We start from the raw sequence: 21,841 nt of genomic DNA, 5'->3' as shown, positions 1-21,841 counted from the left end.
GAAAGAACATTTGTAGTATCTATTACCTCTTCTAAAAATAAAAGTTGAGGGAACCGAAACTCCTGAGTGTGGGGACCTTGTCAGCATAACTCACACTGTAATACTTTATAGATATTGGGGAATGAATGGATAGACTAGAGTATGAGCTCTTTAAGGGGGAGATTCTGACAGTCGATGAATTCAGCAAACATTTGCTGAGGACTTACTGTATACTTGCCATTGTAGGAGGAGAAACAAAGAGCTTATCCCAAGGACATAATTAAGTCACAGGAGACATGTGTTCATATATTTGGTGTAACTTGCTAATCTCTTGCAGGTGATGGCCCAAAGGAGAGAAATGCCCTCTTTAGGCATTTATGCGAGGCAGAATGGTGGTCTAACTGGACTATGGATCCCACGTAGTGTGGCAGTATTTTTGGTTATATTCAAATTATGTATGTTTTTCTAGAATTCTAATAAGTGGGAGATGGGTGCAAGACCTAGTGTGTACCTAGGTTGTGTTGCACTTTGGAAAAGGTGGTGTATTTGACATGATGGTTCATGTTCATTTAACAAATGCTGCTTCACCTGAGTTATCTCATTAAAATTTTACCACAACCCTGTGATACAAATACAATTCCTCTCACTGCTTTAGAGTTGAAGAAATTGAGACTCAAAGCTATTAAGTAATGGTGCCCCAAATCATTCTTGAATTAGGTGATAGGGCCAGAATTTTAACTGTAAAATCCATGTTCTTAATCACTATGCTATGTTGCTTTTCATACTTCTTCCATTGCCAATCCTGTTATATGTTTTCAATTTTTAAGAGGAAGGTGGTTTATTCTCTCCCGAGAGTATTACACATTAACCAAAGTAAGATAAATATGTCTAAACATTGTTAAGTACCCTGATGAAAACTCAGCTGGTAAATGAGAAAAAGATGGAGTTTAAATACTCAGTTGACATGGGCCAAACAATGGTGGAGGTGCCGTCTGCCTTTTAGCTCTAATAAATCACAAGGATATAACTTGTGTCTTACGAGGAAGAGCATTCTGTTACTAATGGATTATCCTGCAGGAATATAAACAAGATATAAAAATAAATGCAGTCCTTGATTTATTTAAAGAGCAGACTCCTTTGTCTTTTTCACAGTTCATCATTATTCCATTATTACCATACCTAAGTCAGTTGGTTCTAATTTGTGTCATTGTGGAACTTCTATGGGGCTATTGATTTTTTTGTTGTTTTGTTGGGATGGGGGGGGTAAATAGTATCCCCTAAAGAGGAACTTTTAACTAATTGAGTGAGTGAAAAATCTACAGCTGTTGGGCTAGTCCATAGGGTTTAAGTATAACATAGTGGGCTTCCTTTGTGTTGCTCAGGAGTAGAAGTTGATTACTCTTTGAAATTCTTACTGTAGAATTGTGGTTGGTACAGCGTTTGTTCATGCAGTTTCCACAGAGAAGGTAACAAACCTTTAGCTACCTCAGAATTCCCAGGTTCTCTCCCAATATGAAGCATTTAACAGTAATCAGGGATATTTGAGGAACTGCTCAGCCAGCTTCTTAGAGGGAAAAAAAAAAACCAAAACCAAGGTGGGCCAGGAGAGAGAAAGCAGCCTGATAACTACCACCTCACTGTTTAAGAAATGGCAATTTGGAATTTGAAGTATTTAACTATCTTGCTTATATTTTCAGGAAAGTATATATGCAGCATATGCTCTGAATCCTTGTATATATTTGGAAGTGAAAATATGTGTGAATGCATGCATGAAAGCTTTAATTCCTGTACTAAATATAGACCAGCTGACTTCAGGGGTACATACTGTACATTAGCCAATGTATGCCTGGTGTTGAGATAAGCTGAGATAATCCTGCTCGCCTGTTCGCTCTCTCACTCTCTCTCTCTCTCACATACACACACCCCTCCTGTATACTCACACATTTTGTTATAATGTACTATGTATCTATTGCACTGTGTGTAAGTACTCTGTGCATATGTTTACAGCACAGTGTTCATTTTTACATTTGCATATGTACACATATACCAATTATAGAAAAATGGAATTCTCTGTATCTCCCACCACCACCATCACACACTATTTAGGGCTTGAAAATTACGGCTACAGGCTTTTTGTGTTGTTGTTTTGACAACAACCCAGAGTAGCCCATTTCCTCATTCCCTTAATTCCCACACTTGGTGTTCCCACCCTTTGGGAAGGAACACATGAAGGGGCTGGTACCGTTTCTCCATCAGCAGAGGCACGGGAGGAGGGGCTATTGCAGGCAGGCACAGCTGGAGAGAATAGGCTGCAGCCCGGAGAGGGGCTGGCAAGGCCTTTGGGGCAAGCAGGGAGAAGACATGCAAGCTCCCGCCACGATGTGCATCTCTCCGTGCTCCAGATGGAGCTTCAGCTCTTCAGATATCTCTGCCATCCGCATGTGCGCAAATACCTTCTTTCAGTGACGCAGACCCTTGAAAAGGACAAGCCTGGGCTTTTGACTTGAACACTCAAAGCTTTATTTAAGTAGAAGGGGATAGGTTGAGTCTAAGTCCTCATTCTAAAACCAGGAAGACTTCATCATGAGAAGTGAACATTCCACTAAAAATGGAAAAAATTAAGCCCCTTTTACACACATTTTTAGTATCCTGAGGTTGGATAGTATCAGGAAATGCTGGTGCGAAGGTAGCGGCCAAGATTTCTTCAGATCCCCCCTCTGCCCCCCAACTCCATCCTCCACCTGAAACTGCTGCTTCTACTAAAAAAAAAAAAAAAAGCTCAGATCATCTGCACTGGTGGAATGCATAAACAGAAGCTCAAGAGTGTATTCTAAAACCTAGCGAGCAACGTAAGAGCAGGGACCACCTTACCCCTAATATATTCCTTCACGCAATAGGAAATACTTGTGGCAATGATGCAAAGGAATTAATTGCTGCTCATATCAAGAACCCTGAATTGGCCGAATGCTTTGACAATCTGGTTCCATGAAATAACATGTGGTATGATAAAATTGGAAGCTTACCAAGAACTACAACTTTATTTATAATATTAGAAGATTCTGGGCAGGTAGAGATCATGTTGAAATAGCTGCTCATGGGCGTTCTCACTGGTTGTTACTTAAGCCGCCTTTAGTCCTTTTATATGCTGCAAAGAGCATGCTGGCTTTTCTGCAAAGTCATCGAGAAGTGTCACTGTCACATCCGCTGACACTCATGTCGTGCACCACCCTCTAGGGGAAGGTGTGAGCGTGAGTCCTGTGGAAGCCAACAGCCAATGAAGAGCACGCATACCCTGGCTCTTGTGTTCGCCATCCTCACTGTCGTCAGATAGGGGATAAGAAGACCTTCCTAAATCCAACTGTCAGTTAGAGAATGGTATCAGATGCAGCTTGGCAAGGGAACACACAGAACAGTTCAGAGAAGGATATAATAAAATTGTTATGGTTGAGGCAAATACCCTCATTCCTCTGGTGTGGAACCCACATGGGAAACGTTACTTTGTGTTGTTATTTCTAGCGAGTCTTAATAGCAGTGCATTTCCTGCTAGCATACAGCATTTGCACCTCATGTAAGTGGTCTATGTGAGTGTTGCTGTTTTTCCTAGTTATGAAAAAGCAGAAACCAGAAACTTTATCTCTGTATTAGTACTTCAAGCTTCAGGCCTGCATCATAAAGGCCCCTAGATCTCAGGGGCTGATTTATCACTACTCAAGTATCTTGAAACTAAAGCCAAGAAGTGGCTTTTCTATCTACTGAGATAAGTATATTACAAGCTGGTTTTATTGTGTGAATGTAGGACCAGGGGAGAGAGTGCCCCTACCTCCTAAGATAGGCCATACTGAAGACTTGAATGATTGTGGATACTCAAGGCCAGGCTTCAACAGCTGAAGAAATCAAATGTTTATAAGATGCTTTCCCTTGTACTATTATTTTTCCTTAGTTTTAAGGGGAGTCTACATTGTGAAAATCTGTTGCTCAAAAAATGGGATATGATGTGCCTTAGGCTGTCTTATACTGGCTTATATTTTTATAACGGGGGAGTAGGAGACCTTAGACTAACTGTAATTAAGCCCTGCTGCTGTTAGAAGTGCAATGAAGTCCTAAAATGACACGATGTTCTATTCCATTGGAAAGGTAAGTTGGGTTAACTTATTATTAAGAAAGAGGAAATGGAAACATCTAGCTTTTTTTCATTGTGTCTTAAGGTTGTCTTCCCAAGAATTGGATTTAATGAGTTCTTGGCCAGGTGAAGATTAGGAAATGTTTAGTGGCAGAGTTTTGTTTCCTTGCCAGTCTCTTCTTTCCACTTATTGACACCTGCTGGCAAGTATTTGACCCTTGTGCTCTCAGAGGGCCCGTGAAGAACCCTAAAACGCTCTGGTCAGTTGGCCTCCTACTGGAGGCTAGGTCACATTTCGTCCTTCATTTATACAAAAAATGTTTCCCAAGTCCCTGCAGCGTGCCCGGCTCTGGGCCAGGTTGCGAGGTTGGGTGTAGATAAGAGGTGTTACCTGTATTTGGTGTGGGGGAAGGAGTGTGGGCTAGAGTGAAACTGCAGGCTCCCAGAGCCCTCCCAGCTGACCCCAGTGCCTCTAATTCATCCCCCACCCCACCCTGTTACTTAGAATGCTTCTAAGTTATACTTGGTGTTTATAAGTTATGCACAGATGCTTATACTCTAAATGAGAGTTTTACATGGTAAGAGTAATGGGACTGGGTTTCCTTTCCTTTTCTCTGTATCCCTCATGGGCCACCAGAGAATTCCTAAGTTCCAGTATATTTTAACTCCTTTCCTCCCTGATTCATAAACTAGAAAAACCTATCTCAAAAGTTGTAATGTAAAATGTTCGCTTTTCCTACATGCTGTGGCCCGTGCTCCTACCCCCTGCCCCAGTTCTCAGCCTCTTGAGTCTTTCGAAGGTGAAGCTTAGGTTCAACTGCTTTTTCCTTGCGAAGGAACAGGCTGTAAACTTTCAAGTCCTGAGCACTTGCTTATTTTGGTTTAAAGGAACCTCAGCCCAGGGCTCCCTCAGCCCAGGGCTCCTGTTACAGTGAAGTGGGGAGAAGTGGGTTGAAGCCTGCCCTTCCTTTTGTTTCTTTTGTTATGATCTGGTTGTTAAGGGTAGAGTGGGGTGAAAACCAGGGTAAGAGCCCATTGAGCCCTGAGTTGATAACCTTGGCTTTCAGGAGGCTCGGCTATGTGTTTCCGTGATTCTCCTGGAATATCTAGCGCAAACTGCTGCCCAAACCAAACCCCATTATAATCTTTAAAGCAAACCTGTGTTTTGCTTAAAGAGAGAAGCTGCCACTCTCAACCGATTCCCAGGGCTCGGCCTCCTTCGGTTCTCTGGCATGTCAGCACTTGCCTCCTGTTTTTTCCATTGCACGCCTCCCCAGCTCAGCCACAGGGGCCCACCTCTCCCGGGATCAGGGTATGTGACCCTGGAGCCCAGACAGCCTTGCACATAAATCTTCCTGGTCCACCTGCAGTTCGTCTGTCAGCGGCTGCCCCACTTCTCCACTGGATGTGCTATTCCCACACATCCGTCAGACAGCCCTGAAGGCTCCGCGGGCCATTAGAAATTCAGACGGGCCCCACCCCATCTCCGGGTCTTCATCTGTCTTGTCCTGTATCATTGCCTGCCAGGCCCAGGCTCTTCCACCCTGAGACCTGAGCTCAGAGTGGATCGACAGCCACATCACAGCTATGGCCAGTTGCCATCAGGGTACCTTCTCTGAACTTGTCCTCTTTACTCAGCAAGACTTACTCCAGAGCAGCTTGTATTATCCAGGAAGCAGATGAAGATAGGGAACTGGACAGGCCCAGAGTTTCTGATGGGCTTGAACCGGATATGAGCAATATTCTAAGTTATCTGCCCTTTTTTGAACGGAAAGCAGGTTTTTCCAATATGGCAAGTAATGGTAGATTGAGAGGAAATGAATACAGTAAGGAACCTTTAAAGTCTCTTCTCAATGCTAGGTATACATGAAAGAAAAATGCATAGTGCAGTGGTTCAAGAGCATGGGTTCGATCTAATTATTTTTATTAGCTGATTGACTTGGGTAGGTTAACCTATCAGAACTATCTATAAAAATAGCATATAGCAATTACCAAGCATTGTAAGCATTAAAAAAAAAAGGCATCACATAAAGTTGCACTTTCAAAGTGCCTGGCACATAGTAAGCAGTGGGTAAATGCTAATTACTGTTATGTTATTAGTTTCTTGGGGGAAATGGAATCTTTAAATGAGGAAAGACCAACAATGAGTGGCACAGATGCAGAGTCCTAGGCAATTTGGGGAAAGAAGGTCCTGAGAAGGCTTCAAAGAGGTAAAAGCGGGGCTGGGACTGGAAGAATGAGTAGAACTTAGATCATTTGATCTGGGAGAGTTCACACTTTTCTGCAATTTGGAGGAGCTTGTAGCAGAAAGAGAGTGGAGCTGGGGATTAGAAGCAATGGTCTCTTTGTTTTCTGCACTTACTCAGCATGAGCTTGGGCGCGCAACTGAGCCTTGATTTCCTGATTGTAGAGAAGGGGCAGGGAATGTCTGCTCTGCCTAGCTCCCAGGGTTGTTGGAAGGCACACATGAGACGAGTCAGGTAAAAATGCTTTGAAAATCGCAAAGTGTGACACAAGAGTAAAGTCTTATTAGATCCTTACGTTTAGAAAAAGAGGATCCCAGAGGAGTCCCAAACTACCTACGACTGTTAACTATGTAACCTACATGACACAGTGCTGTGGAAGAGGCACCCACAGCCCTGGTAAGGTCATAGCCCTGTGTTAACACAACCCTCCTGACTCTTCCTACGCTCTTTGGGATTCTCCACTCACAGAACCTGAGTCAGTACATAACGTCCCCCAAATAATCACAACAATGACAATAATAGTAAGAACAACAAGAGTAAAACAAGTCGCTACCATTTATTTGGCACATACAATCTGTTAGACACTCTGCTAGATACTTTATGAGCACTGTCCCTCTTAGTTCTCAAACAATATCATGGAGCAGCTATTGTTATCTCCAGTTTAGAGGTAATTAAGTTGAGGGTTAGAGAAATCATTTACTTGGTTCCATTTACTGAGTAAGTGACAGAGCTTGACTTAACTCAAATTTCTTTGACTCCAAAGCTTAAGCTCCTTGTGCCATTTTGCTGTTAATTTTTAAGGGAAAAAATGCTTTTTCCCCTCCAGACTGTGTGCCAGGTTTCCTGTGGAGGATTAAGCATGAGGATATGAGCTAAATGAGTGAGTAAAATGGTTAACATGCAGGTAGTCCCTCTCCCGTTACTTACGGCTCTATTACTGGGAAATTTAAGCCCCACATTAATTCCTTATCACCACCATATGCTCTCTCCCTAGTCCAGAGACTGAGGTATAACAATGAGAATAATCCTTTGTACTCATCCTGGGCTTTATATACTCATTGTTTCATTTGAACATAACAAGAAGCCCTTGAAACTATGTTGTCCTGTTCTACTCATGAGGACACCAAGGCTAAGGGAAGTCAAATAACTGGCCTAGATTCCCAGCTAATAATTGGGAGAGCTGTCTGGAATATTACAACTGTTACTAATAAAAATAATAGCAAGGGTAGGGTGTTTCTTATATCCTATAAACAGTGTACAACATGAAACAATGAGGAGGTTTCTTCCTTGAACTCTGGAAAGCAATGGTGTGATGTTCAGAGATGTTAAATCCTTGTGCTTGAGTATACTTAAAATTATGTCTATGTCACGGACATTTAAATAACCAAATCCTGAAACTTGATGGAAAACGAAAGGTTCATTTTCTTGAGTAAATAAGGCTGGAGTCGAAGGAAAGGGGGATCAGCTATTAAATTCTTACCATGGCACAGAGGTTTCTGAATGTCAAATGTTAAACTCTTCTACATTCAATAGGAATTCTGCTATGAATCTTCAGTTCCCTAGGGTACCTTTCCTGTCTGTGCCTGTCAGCATCATTGTTATGTATTTTAAATAAAGCTTTCCCTAACATTCAAAACTCCTTCTGGCTCTTCCTTTTAGGAAAGAGGCATAAATAAAGTTTGTACTATGCCTTTGCATTTTTGTTTTCTTTTACCTTGTTCTAACTGTGTGCCCACCCCATCTCCACTCTTCAAAAGTGTAAAGCTAAGGTAAAAAGAGCTTTTAAAAAAAGGGGGGGCCCCTCTGGGGAAGTATGCAAATGACAGAAATGTCTATGGGAAAATTAAGGGAAGTGAAATTCAGCAAGAAAGAAATTCATTGATGTTGTGATGAAACGTTGTCACTGGAGATGATGACAAATTAGAATCTGTTCCCATGGGGACCGGCGCGCTACCTACTCATCACTTGACCCGTGGCTGGATGCTGGCTAGCCGAAGAATTGACCCAAAAGATGACAAGATGGTTTCAGTCCCGTCATCTCATCAGCATTCAGGAACCCCTTAGGGGATGAAGGGGAGAGGATAAAGAAGGATAAAAGATGAAAGCTAAGCCATAGAAAGAAAAATGTTTTTAATTACAGTGAGGAGGATTGTGGGTCCACCTGTAGCTTTTTGCTGAGAACGTCCTTTGTTTTCGCCTGTCTGCAGGGATCATGGCAGGATACGCACGCAGAATCTGTCTGGCCTCTTGGAAGTTTCCGCCTTGGTAGCCAGTTCTCTCGCATTTAACAGATACATTCAGGATTTAATCTTTCTGTGGGCTATCTTTACTCTAATAGATTGTTATGCTTGCCCAGCAACCTGGATTTGGTTGGCATGCTGAAAGAGATTGCTTTTCGAAAGGGAAAATCTACCCCACGGTGGAGTGTGAGGTTTCTACTGTGAGTGACTGTCACCGTCCTTGTCCAAAGGGCACAGGGTGGGTCATCTCAGGCAGTGGGGTCACAGGAGGCCAGGCACCCCCTGGGAATCCAGAGACCCTCAAGCTCCACATGCCTCTGTTTTTTCACACATAAAATAGGAATTACAATTTCATCTTACTACTCTGTGATGACATAAATTAACTCAGATGAAAACCCAGAGGAAAATACTGGATTCTGAAGTTCACTTCCTGCAGGATAGGAATGATACATTCATTCTGTTCTCCTTCCAGGTTATGGACAAACTGGAACACCGTGGAGTAATCAGAACAGTTTAAGTTAGTTCAATGGAACTGATACCACAGTAGTCGGATAACAGATAGGCATTGTTTTGGAGGATACATTATTTCAAATTCGGCCCGATCCCTTTTTCATATTGGCGATAGAATTTAGCAGTTCTAAACTTCTTCAATTTTTTGATTTTCATAGGAATTATGAAGCATTTTAAATGAAATGTAAACTATTAAAAATCTAATTCTTATTATAAAGTGATGAGGCTGTGTATTGCTTATGGTAGCCTGCCGAGAATTTCACAGCATTTGTTCAAACGGGTTTGAAAAGAAATGGCGAGGGAGGTTGCTGGTCTGTGTGTTTACAGAGTGAAGCAGTGTTGCGTAAAGCCCGGAGCTTTGTTCCTAAAGCAGAATGCTATTGGCTTTGGATCCCAGCTTTACTACTTACTGGCTTTGTGACCTTGAGCACGTTATTTAACCTTCAGTGACCACTTCTAGAAGATGGAGATGTGTACTTTATAGGGTTCTTTGAAGGATTAAATTGATATATGCTTGTGAGGTGCTCAGAATAGTGCCCTACACATAGTTAGCCCTCAACAGATGTTGGCAATTATTTGTTTTAAATAAACAAGATAGGGTGTCGCAGTATGAAACACAGGGGTTTCTGACCAAGAGGTGCGAATCCTAGTGGAGAGAGCTTGCTTCTGAGACCTTTTGTTCACTGCCTTGCGTGTCTGGGCTCTGCGTGCAAGTTAGTGCCTCCGCCTATGAAGAATGAAGCGTGAGACTCACCCTAACCAGGAGGCCAAAGGCAGATACCACCCCCTGCTCCCCCACCCCTGGGCAGGGCCAATCTCCTATCAACCAGTAACCACGCCCCCTTGGGTTCTGCAACCCAAGGAACACTTAGTTCCACCGCCAGTCCGCTCTGTGCCATGGCTGATCATGTTGCAGCTTCTCTTAAGTTAGGTTTGTCTGGGGCACCATAGCTGAGCAAGTGAACACACAGGTTTTATAGGCAAGACAGTTCTGAGTTCTGAATGAGTGAGTGGGTCCTTTTATTTTGTGGCTCATTGATATAAGGTGACAGCACCTCCATTGTAGGGTCCTTGTGCCTAGCATATGGTAAGTACCACTGTATGGCAGCTGTTATGGTTTTCTGAAGAACCCTGAAATCTCATTGCAACAGGTTTATAATTCACAGGCTACAGTCTCAATAATTCTGATGATTTAGTTGCAGTGCTTCTGTCTGAGCAGCTTTGTTTAGCTTAGCTTCAACATGTTTATCTTAGGATGGAATTCCACCTATCCTGGGTGTTCCGGTTACTTGTTGCTGCATTAGAAAGCATCCCAACCTTAGTGACATAAACAACTGTTTCTTTATGCCTACGGATTCTGTGGTTCAGGCATTGCAAGGATGGCACCTCTGTTCCGTAATGTCTGGTGTTCCATCAGCGAAGCCTGGGGGCTGGAATAATCCAAAGGCTTCTTTTTTTTTTTTTTTTGCCGTACGCGGGCCTCTGCTGTGGCCTCTCCAGTTGTGGAGCACAGGCTCCGGACGCGCAGGCTCAGCGACCATGGCTCACGGGCCCAGCCACTCCGCGGCATGTGGGATCTTCCCAGACCGGGGCACGAACCCGCGTCCCCTGCATTGGCAGGCGGACGCTCAACCACTGCGCCACCAGGGAAGCCCTCCAAAGGCTTCTTGACTCATATCCGGAGCAAGGACTGGGATGAAGCCTTGCTCACCTAGGGCTGCCAACCAAGCACTTGACTGTGCCCTCTCCATGTGTCTTGGACTTCTTACAGCATGGTAGTTGAGAGCATTCCAAGAGAGACAGGCGGAAGCTGCATGCCCCTTTATGACCTAGCCTTGCAAGTTACATAGTGTCACTTTCTCTATGCTACTGGTAGAAGCCATCATAAGCCTACCCAGATTCAAGCAGTGGGAGTAGAGGGACCCCCACTTCTAAATGGGGCACAAATTTTTATAAAATTACTGGAGTTATGGCTCAATCTTGGACATGTTAGGGCTTCTGACTTGTGCCTATAGCAAAGCAAGCCATACAATCTCTATTCCAACTACTTCACTCTGCATTTGCATAATGAAAGCAGCCAGAAACAATATGTAAACAAATGACTGTTTCAATAAAACTTTACTTATGAACACTGAAATTCAAATTTCATATAGTTATTAAATATCACAAAATACCTTTTAAAAAATTACATTTAAAAATGTAAGAGCCATTCTTAGCCCATTAAAAAATAGGCAGTGAGGCAAATTAGAATATCATGATGAGCTGGATCTGACAGCCCTCAGAATAGGAGAAAATATTTGCAAACGAAACGACAGACAAAGGATTAATCTCCAAAATATACGAACAGCTCATGCAGCTCAATATCAAAACACCAAACAACCCAATCAAAAAATAGGTGGAAGACCTAAATAGACATTTCACCAAAGACATACAGATGGCCAAGAGGCACATGAAAAGATGCTCAGCATCACTAATTATTAGAGAAATGCAAATCAAAACTACAATGAGGTATCACCTCACACCAGTCAGAATGGCCATCATCAAAAAATCTGCAAACAGTAAATGCTGGAAAGGATGCAGAGAAAAGGGAACCCTCTTGCACTGTTGGTGGGAATGTAAATTGATACAGCCACTGTGTAGAACAGTATGGAGGTTTCTTAAACAACTAAAAATAGAACTACCATATGACCCAGCAATCCCACTACTGGGAATATACCCTGAGAAAACTATAATTCAAAAAGGAACATGTAACTCAATGTTCATTGCAGCAGTATTTACAATAGCAAGGTCACGGAAACAACCTAAATGTCCATCAACAGATGAAGGGATAAAGAAGATGTGGCACATATATACAATGGAATATTACTCAGCCATAAAAAGGAACAAAATGGGGTCATTTGTAGAGATGTGGATGGACCTAGAGTCTGTCATACAGAGTGAAGTAAGTCAGAAAGGGAAAAATATCATATGTTAACGCATGTATGTGGAATCTAGAAAAATAGTACAGATGAACCTATTTCCAGGGCAGGAATAGAGATGCAGATGTAGAGAACAGATGTGTGGACATGGGGGGAAGGGGAGGCTGAGATGAACTGAGAGATTAGGTTTGACATAAATACACTATCATGTGTAAAATAGATAGCTAGTGGGAACTTGCTGTATAGCTCAGGGAGCTCAGCTCAGTCCTCTGTGATGACTTAGATGTGTGGGATGGGGGGTGGGGAGGTCCAAGAGGGAGGGGATATACACATACATATGGCTGATTCACTTCATTGTACAGCAGAAACTAACACAACATCGTAAAGCAATTATACTCCAATTTAAAAAAAAAAGAATATCATGATGAGCTAGATCTGGCTTTAAGTTAGAATTCTCCAAATGTGTAGAAGAAACACTGGGATATTTCTCAAGTGTCTGTGTGTTTGGATATATGTGAGGGAAAGAAATGTTTGCAATTTCCCTTTTCATTTTAGAAGTAAATTTGTGAAGATGTTATTTGGAATTTCAGTCCTTTCAAGCACACCTTATCTTTATCCTGTTACAGAACATTTGTTCCCAGGGGAATGAAGAATGACACTTGTAGGTGGGAAATTTGAAGCAGATTTGAAAATCGGCTTGAAAATAACAAACGAAGATATTCTGATTTGGTTGCATGTTCTCAGCCTCCAAGCTGTTGGATTGTGCGAGATGCATGACCCAAAGGAGATGATTAGTTCTCCTCTAGTGTGCTGATAATGAATAGCTCTACAAAACCAATTAGCAATAATTCTATCAGTCACTGCATTTGGGTAACATTTTGTTTAAGGGGAAGAAAAACAACACAGTTTTCCTTAGAGATCTCTAATTAAGCTGTGATATTTGGTGGGAACAATGGAGAAAGAAGCAGTGTGCTTAGCAATTTGCTTTTGCTATCCCCATATGAAAGTGTATTATGATGAAGTGTTCTGTTCACAGCAGTTAAGAAAGACATTTGTCCGTGTTAAAGGTGTAACAGACCAAACACAGATCTATTTCTAACAATGTATTTTGTTTTGTATGGATGTCTGCATTGCACAACTTCAGGGATTTGCCATTCACATGGAAGGCTGTGAATGGCGCCCCCTGGAGTTGTGTAGCAGAAGATACTGAATATCATCTCCCTTCCTTCAAGTGTTTTCCTCCTGAAAAATCTGTGGGAATCGAGAACCATGAATAGTGGCATTTTTTCTTCCAATCACTATTGTTGCTCTGTAACTCCTAATACCCACTGTCATGCTGACAATAATATCAACAGACTTCGTTTTCTCCAGCAAGGCATTTTACGGATCAGCACTATTCTATCTGAATTTGAGCACACGGGTAGTTCTTAATGTATTATAATCTATTGTAAGATAGAAGTTATTATTTTACTGCTGTTGAAGTATCCTTCTGTGCCTTCTGGGCATTTTGCAATTTTTATTTCAGTTTACACGATGAAATAAGACTTGGGTGTGTGTTTATCTTACCTGAAGTTTACTGCAGGCAGCTTGTGACACAAATTGATGAACTTATAGGAAAAAGTACAATGGGTTATTGTCCTGGTCTTTCTATTTATTTTGCTTACTCTCATCCTACAGCTAGCCAAAAAAATCCGAGAGAAGTTCAACCGTTACTTGGATGTGGTCAACCGGAACAAGCAAGTTGTAGAAGCATCCTACACGGCTCACCTGACCTCTCCCCTAACTGCGATTCAAGATTGTTGTACTATCCCACCTTCTATGATGGAGTAAGACTTGGAATTTTTTGTTGTTGTTTAAACCAGGAATTGAATGGCTTTCCATTCATATTTAAAATACCTGTTTGTTTATTGCAAAATGTATTCCTGTCTTAAATTAGCTCTCTACCTTAACATAGACAAGTAATTCTTAAAGAAGTACGACTATATCCAGGAAACTCATGGACCTTCCCCGCTTGCCTTTTTGTCGGGCTGCAATCCAGGTTCAGAAGTATCAAGCATTGTTTGAGTACAGAGTTGACTAAGTCTAGAAAATTGCAAACATTTTTTTCATGTGTTAACTAATGCGTCATGAATAAGACAGTTTCACTGATTCTGCTAATTTGCCTGATTTAAGGGAATGCTTTTTATCTTTGATACAAGAGTAGAAAAAACTCCCACTTCATACTTTATAGTGTGTTTAAAACTATCAAGGTAGATGTGGCTTCAGATAATATTGAAACAGAATGGTTGAGGATATTTTTATTTATTGGCATAGTGATATTTATATCTGGAGGTGTATAGGGCCATGTGATGCTGGAAACTGCTTGGAGGGGAAAGAACACTTATCTAGAGGTACAAAGAACTTAATTTTGATTTAGTCTCTAATTATCTGTGTGACCATAATCTAGTTACTTAATGTTTATTTGTATGCACAGTTTTCTATCAGTGGATAATAATCTCTATTATACCAATTTAGAATTGGCTGTTTACAATAGAATGACTAAAATAAGTTAACATACTTTAAAAATTATGAGTGTAAATGTTAGCATATTTAGTATGTATCACTCTTCTTTTTGCATAATAAGTGCAAAGGATGGAGACAACATAGTTTTTTGGTAGTTAAGTGATGCTTTGCTTCCACAAAGAAGTGTTTACTTATTACAGCTTCTTGGTGGGCTAGGTAGGTAACAGAGCATCCTCAAGTCATTTTATTTCTCCATCTGTGTGATATTAAGATGAGTCTTTCTCTCTGGCTTAGCCTGTCTGCAACCTAGAGAAGCTCATATTAGTTTTTTGCTAAACTAAATGGAAAGTGTATACAATTTGGAATGAGACTGTCCGGGTATGAATCTTAGCTCCAGGACTTAATACTCAGGTGGTCTCAGATATTTGATGTCTTTGACCCAGCCTGTCTTCATCCCTAGAATGGGATCAATGATGGATACTTCACAGGATGTTGTGAGCATTCAGTAAAATCCATTATGAAAGTATTTTACAAATTGTAATGTTCTGAACAAATATCAGCCATGATACACATACTTTCCTATCATAGTGAACATTTCATTTTTCGTTACTGATATCATTTTTATAGTTGGGGCATCAGTAGCTTAATGTTTTTGACAGTTTGTCTCTAACCTAAAAATAAAATAAGCGTCCAGTAGGGCTTTGAACCAAAGAAAAAATCATTTCCTGGCTGAGAGAAAAGATAGTATAGTAAGGGAGAAGTCCTTAGAGCTAGAATTACGCTTAAAACACTGGTTCTCAACCAGGGTGATTTCCACTCCCCTTCATCCCCAGGGATATTTGGCAATGTCTGGAAACATTTTCAGTTGTCACAATTGGAAGGTGGGGACCGTTGCTACTGACATGTAGTGAGGAGAGGCCAGGGATGCTGCAAACATCCTATAATGCACAGGACAGCCCTGCAAAACAAAGAATTGTCTGGCTCAGAATGTCAGTAGTGCAGAAGTTGCCTCAGAAGATGGGAGATCTTCATGAAATTCCTAGGTGGAACTACTCTAGATGAAACAAAAAGCTTGAATTGACTGGCGTCTACTTGTAAATCTACCTAGTATGTCACCTCCCCATTATTTTCCCCCTTTGTGAATTTCTATTAATGTTTCAAGAAGTCATTCAATAATTTGCCTCGCTCCATAGCTTCCTGTTACCTCTTTTTTTCCCCTCTCCTTGTTTACCTTTGCCCTGGAGGAATTCACTGCTCCCTCATCTTTGTTCCCATAGTAAGTTTCCTCCATCTCTATTACAGTGTAGAACTGAATGTATCACATGTAGTTGTTGGTAGGTCTGCCTCCCCTGCTGTTCTGGGCAGGGATTACACCTCATCCATTTTCATCCCAGTACCTCGCAATTGTGTTTGATTACTATTTATTGGGATCTGGAATGGTTTGGATATGGGGATGAGTAAGGGGATGGAATTTCTACTTGAGAGTAATTTCTGCTCTCAAGAAATTAAAAAATTATTGGGTGGGGGCCAAATACTGAACATAATAAATAGTTAGGGCAAAATGTGACACAGCGGACAGGTGCCGTGGTTCCACTAAGCAGAGTACTGTACCAGGTGGGTGGCATCACCAGAGATTCTGTGAACTTCAGAAGTGTGCATCTAGACCTAGAGATTATCATACTAAGTGAAGTCAGTCAGACAGAAAAAGACAAATATTCTATGATATCATTATAATCTAAAATGCAGTACAAGTGAATTTATTTACAAAACAGAAACAGAGTCACAGACATAGAAAACAAAGCTATGGTTACCCAAGGGGAAGTGGGGGGTTAGATAAATTAGGAGTATGGGATTAACAGATACTACCATATATAATATAAACAACAAGGATTTACTGTATAGCACAGGGAACTATATTCAGTATCTTGTAATAACCTATAATGGAAAAGAATCAGAAAAAAAGATATATATCTGAAGTACTTTGCTGTACACCTGAAACTAACACAATATTGTGAATCAGCTGTACTTCAATTTTTTTTTAAGTGTGCATCTTGTTTGATCTCGTCATTTGGAAGAATATCACAAGGAAATAATGACATGTTTATAAAGATAAATTTGTAAACAGAGTCATTGTAGTGCCATTTAGAATAGCGAATATTGTATATATTCCTAAATTTCTAATAATAGGAGATTAGTTAAAGAAATTATGTCACATTCAAAAAGGTGATAACATAAGATGCAGCCATGCTGTAGAAGAGAATTTGCTGACTTGTGAAAATGGCCATACATGCATACACACACTGTACACATCTCAAGTTTGGGAAGACTTACATCAAAACGTTTTGGAGTAGGGCTTCCCTGGTGGCGCAGTGGTTGAGAGTCCGCCTGCCGATGCAGGGGACACGGGTTCGTGCCCCGGTCCGGGAAGATCCCACATGCCGCGGAGAGGCTGGGCCCGTGAGCCATGGCCGCTGAGCCTGCGCGTCCGGAGCCTGTGCTCCGCAACAGGAGAGGCCGCAACAGTGAGAGGCCCTAGTACCGCAAAAAAAAAAAAAAAAAAAAAAACTTAATAAAATATGTGGATAAGTAATAAAGTAGGTTACAAAGCAGCATGTATGGTATAATTTCAATTTTAAAAAATATATATAAGGCTTCCCTGGTGGCGCAGTGGTTGGGAGTCTGCCTGCCAATGCAGGGGACATGGGTTCGAGCCCTGGTCTGGGAAGATCCCACGTGCCATGGAGCAACTGGGCCCGTGAGCCACAGCTGCTGAGCCTGCGCGTCTGGAGCCTGTGCTCCGCAACGGGAGAGACCACAACAGTGAGAGGCCCCAACAGTGAGAGGCCCACGTACCGCAAAAAAAAAAAAAAAAAAAAATGTTTTGGAATAAAGACAGTGGTTTCCATTTTGAATATGCTAGGATAAGGCTTGATGTCTGAGATGCAGTCCATCCAGCCATTTGGCAAAAACTAGTGGTCTACCTTTAAGTGAATATAATAAACCGTAAAATGTAGTTTCTGCCCTCCAGGAATTTCTCACTTAGTTCGGTTTAACATCTAAGAGACTTGAATTATACTTCTATCAGGCCCCATGCTGAGTAAGCAGATGAGTATGAGAGGCTGTTCCTCCTTTAGAGGCTGGACTTCTGTGTTGCATGTAGAATGGAAACTGTGGAACCGCAATGCAATCTTCTCTCCTTACTAGGAGTAGTTGACAGAGCCAAGAGCTGCCATTTGGGGTGAATCTGGTAAAACCAGAAGAGTTCTGATGATAATGCTGAGTATTCAGAAGATGTACAGATGACAAAAAACAGGTTCCCTCTTAAAGAGAGATCTGATCACAACCGTCTGCCGCTGAAAGTGGCAAGCGACAACTACCCTTCTCTTAGACTGAGTCTTCTTGGCTAAACAAGAAGCTCACTTGCCAGAGAATGTGTGTAGGAATTTTTGGAGTGAACACTGAGCTGACACTTCTCTAGGCATTGGCTAAGCACAAATACTTGGTAAAATTGAGGCTCTTTCACCTTTTTAATGAAGATTCAAAGATGGGAAGAGTTAATAGTAAGTTTTTGCTGTGAACCAGGGTAGGAATCCTTAGCCGCCCTTTTTCCAGTTTCTCATAAAACGCTTTAATCTGCATTTTTTAACCATTGTGGTATCCTAGTGTGGACATTTTCAGTCCCTCTTTCTTATATTTCAATCCCTCCGAAAAAGTCTCCATTTTGAATCTCAGGGAGTCCATGTTGGAGTTAAATGCAGAAACGAAGAACTCCCAGTCTTGAGAAGCAATGTAAGGAAATTACTAAAAACAGGTTATCGTCTATGTCAAGAGACTGTTTTTTCTCTTATGGAAGCAACATAAAGTTTCTTTTTAAAATAAATATACCTACATTTAAAAAACGCATTAATTAAAATGAAAATATTAAGGGAATGTGACCAAAGTTTTGAAGATGATCGATATGGTAATGACTGAAGTTAAGGAAAAATGGGCTCAAGATTGTTGAGAGAAGTCCTTCCAAATTGTAAGATTTTACTGTCCTATAAAGCAAACAACTTTTTTCTTTTTTTTCGGTGAGGGGGATGCGGATGGACTGCACTGTGCAGCTTGTGGGGTCTTAGCTCCCCGACGAGGGATTGAACCCAGCAGTGAAAGTGCGGAGCCCTAACCACTGGATCTCCAGGAAATTCCCTATAAAGCAAACTCTTTATGCCCATGAACTGGCCACAATCATATGCACTAATAATGCCATTATAGTAAATATAAGCAAGTGGACTTGAGATAAGGGATCACCAGTCTTATATCTGGATCTTATCCATTCTTAAATACGTGGGCCCTGTAAACATTTTTAAAAATGCAACAGTGACCCAATAGCACTCGAGCTATTTATTACTAACATTGTATCTGTAGCCCATTGACCTTGCTTCTCCAACTGTATTAAGGACAAGTTAGCACTAGGCCAAAATTTTTATGACTGATTTTAACCAATGGCCAATTTTTATATTTTAGGCCTAGAATTTTATTTTTACTGATTTATAATCCATATTTGATTTTTTTTTTTTTTTTTTTTTTTTTGCGGTACGTGGGCCTCTCACTGTTATGGCCTCTCTCGTTGCAGAGCACAGGCTCCAGACGTGCAGGCTCAGCGGCCATGGCTCACGGGCCTAGCCGCTCCGCGGCATGTGGGACCTTCCTGGACCGGGGCACGAACCCGTGTCCCCTGCATCGGCAGGTGGACTCTCAACCGCTGTGCCACCAGGGAAGCCCCATATTTGATTTTTGTCACTAAAGCTTGATAATGCATATTTTTAAAAAATAAAATTCCCAGTTCTGAAGAGAGAGGAACTTTAAAGCACTCTATTATAGAATATTCTGCAGAATACACCCTGAAGGTTATACTGTGATGACAACAGAGAGAACCTGCAAAGCAGCAGAAAATTGATATTTTTCAGATGATTTTGATACTTTGCTTCTCAGACCAGTCAACTCTTCTTACTCAGGAGCCCTGGAAGTTAATTATTTTGTACAGGGTCCTGCATAGTGATTAGGTATTCCGTCAATATTTGTTGAAGGAATGATGTGAAGAATTAATATTGTCTAACGTGGAAAAAAATAGGCTGTGGTTTAATCTAAGACAAACTCATTTTCAATGGTATTACTTTAAATAGCATAATTTTGCGAATGAGTTTATTCACTCGTGTAATTTAATTTACAGCTCCCTTTGTGTTGTAATGGGTTAGGTGGTGAGGGTCCACAAGATCCTGGGCTCCCTCGCAAGGATTGCAGAGACACAGAAACACCTAATAATGCCCGTGGTCTATATCTGGCCTACAAGTGTGTTTATCTTGGCTTCCCAAGATGTTTTAAAGGTTTTTAAATTTGTAAGTTTTAAAATCTGTTGCCTACCTTTAAAATTTAGGGGAATTACACAGTTTAAAAATCCAAACTTCAGGGATTTCCCTGGTGGTGCAGTGGTTAAGAATCCACCTGCCAATTCAGGGGATATGGATTCGAGCCCCAGTCCAGGAGGATCCCACACACCGTGGAGCAGCTAAGCCCATGCACCACAACTACTGAGCCTGCGCTCTAGAGCCAGCGAGCCACAACTACTGAGCCCACATGCCACAACTACTGAAGCTCACATGCCTAGAGCCCATGCTCCGCAACAAGAGAAGCCACTGCAATGAGAAGCCCGTGCACCACAATGAAGAGTAACCCCCGCTCAACACAACTAGAGAAAGCCTATGCGCAGCAACGAAGACCCAATGCAGCCAAAAATTAAAAAAAAAAAAAGAAATCCAAACTTCTGTCCTCTCTAAAATCAGATCTGACGATGATGGGTCCACATTCACACTGGGCAGTAGTCAGCTTCTGTGACGAGCATCCCCCTTTGAAGACAGCCTGCATCCTCCCCTTCACCACAGTCCCCACTAGCTCCTGTCGCATTATACCCAGCCTATTCCCCTGACTTTCATTACCTGCTTGGCCCACATTAGCATGTGATATAATGTTAATAAATTTTTAAAATGTCTTATCCATGTGCATTCCCTGATATGCCATCTTAAACATACGTGCTCCTTCTGTCAGGTTTAAATATAGCTCCTTTATGCATAATACTGAGAATATCTATCCCCGAAACCCGGCTTGCCACAGAGATTGGGTTATCCTGTGCACATCTGAAGCTGTTATTTTATCAGCAGGCCCTGCTAACCCTTGACTTTTTCATAAATCAGTCAATAATTTTGTCTTCCACATCTCTTAATCCATTTCTCTCCTTCCTTCCCCAATTTCTTTTGTAGGTGCTCCTGCCTGGTAACATTCTTATTTTTGATTTTTGATATCTTTATTTAAGGAAACAGGAACAATGGAGAGGTTAAACCAGGGAGGAAGTACTGGGAAAATGAACTGAGATTTTTATTCTTTTTTGTGTCTCCAAGTAGGATTCAGTGCTGTTATCCTCACTTAATTAATACTTGTTAATTGGACAATCATGGTGAGAGCTGGCATTAGGCATCTAGGCCAGGTTTGAGATGAGCAAAGTCATATTCTGCTGGAGCTACAGTAAGTAAGCAACTTGTTTTCAAGGTTCTCCGAAGCCAGCCACCCGAAGCTGGGAGACTTCAGCCTTAGAGAGAATTCTGTCATACCCATCAGGGGAGACTTAAAAAGCTTCATTGATTCTCAAAAGTGAAGAAACTCTGGACACCATTGTTAAATTGGGTTTTTGCTCTTTTACAGGGAGTTCTTAGATTTGGGACATCCACTGAGATTGATACCGTCACCAAGGAAGGCATAGAGGAAGGCATAGTCTCACTTTCTGAGAACCCAAATTCAGTGCATCCCCCAGCTGGCACCCACTAGAACACTATGATTTCAGGAATCAGGTCTTATCCTTCAACCTGTTGAGGGTATTGTGCTGCAGACAAAGCAACTAGCATAGGTTCTGATGCAAGAACACAGCCTCCTGATGACAATTCTCATGAATAAGCCCATATTATAACTCTATTAGTCAGGGTTCTCCAGAGAAACAGAATCAATAGGATGTGTGTGAGAGAGAGGAAGAGAGATTTATTTTAAAGAATTTGCTCACTTCATTGTGGAGATCAAGTCCCAGATCTGCAGGGTAGCCCAGCAGGGGCTGGAGACCCAGGAAGAGTTACAGTTCCAGTCTGCTGGAAGAATTCCTTCTGCTTGGGGAAGTCAGTCTTTGTTCTATTAGGGCCTTTAACTAGGTAAGACCCACCCACAAGTCCCCTGATTTAAATGTTGATAATCCAATAATAATAATCCCTTTGCAGAAATATCCAGAATAGTCTCTGACCAAATATC

At 41.5% G+C, this 21,841-nt stretch overlaps 1 protein-coding gene across 2 annotated transcripts in view; it reads left to right on the top strand.

Moving 5' to 3' along the window:
• Window positions 1-21,841, top strand: part of CACHD1 (cache domain containing 1) — a 215,769-nt gene that overhangs the window by 100,430 nt on the left and 93,498 nt on the right. For both annotated transcript variants that reach the window (XM_082832498.1, XM_082832497.1), the window contains one exon: window positions 13,691-13,839. In XM_082832498.1, the coding sequence (XP_082688624.1) occupies window positions 13,691-13,839 (149 nt within the window). The remainder of the gene's footprint in view (window positions 1-13,690; window positions 13,840-21,841) is intronic.

This window comes from Leucopleurus acutus (assembly GCF_964270905.1).
Source record: "Leucopleurus acutus genome assembly, chromosome: 2".
In the NCBI taxonomy this organism is placed as follows: Eukaryota; Metazoa; Chordata; class Mammalia; order Artiodactyla; family Delphinidae; genus Leucopleurus; species Leucopleurus acutus.
This window is presented reverse-complemented; position numbering and strand designations above follow the sequence as displayed.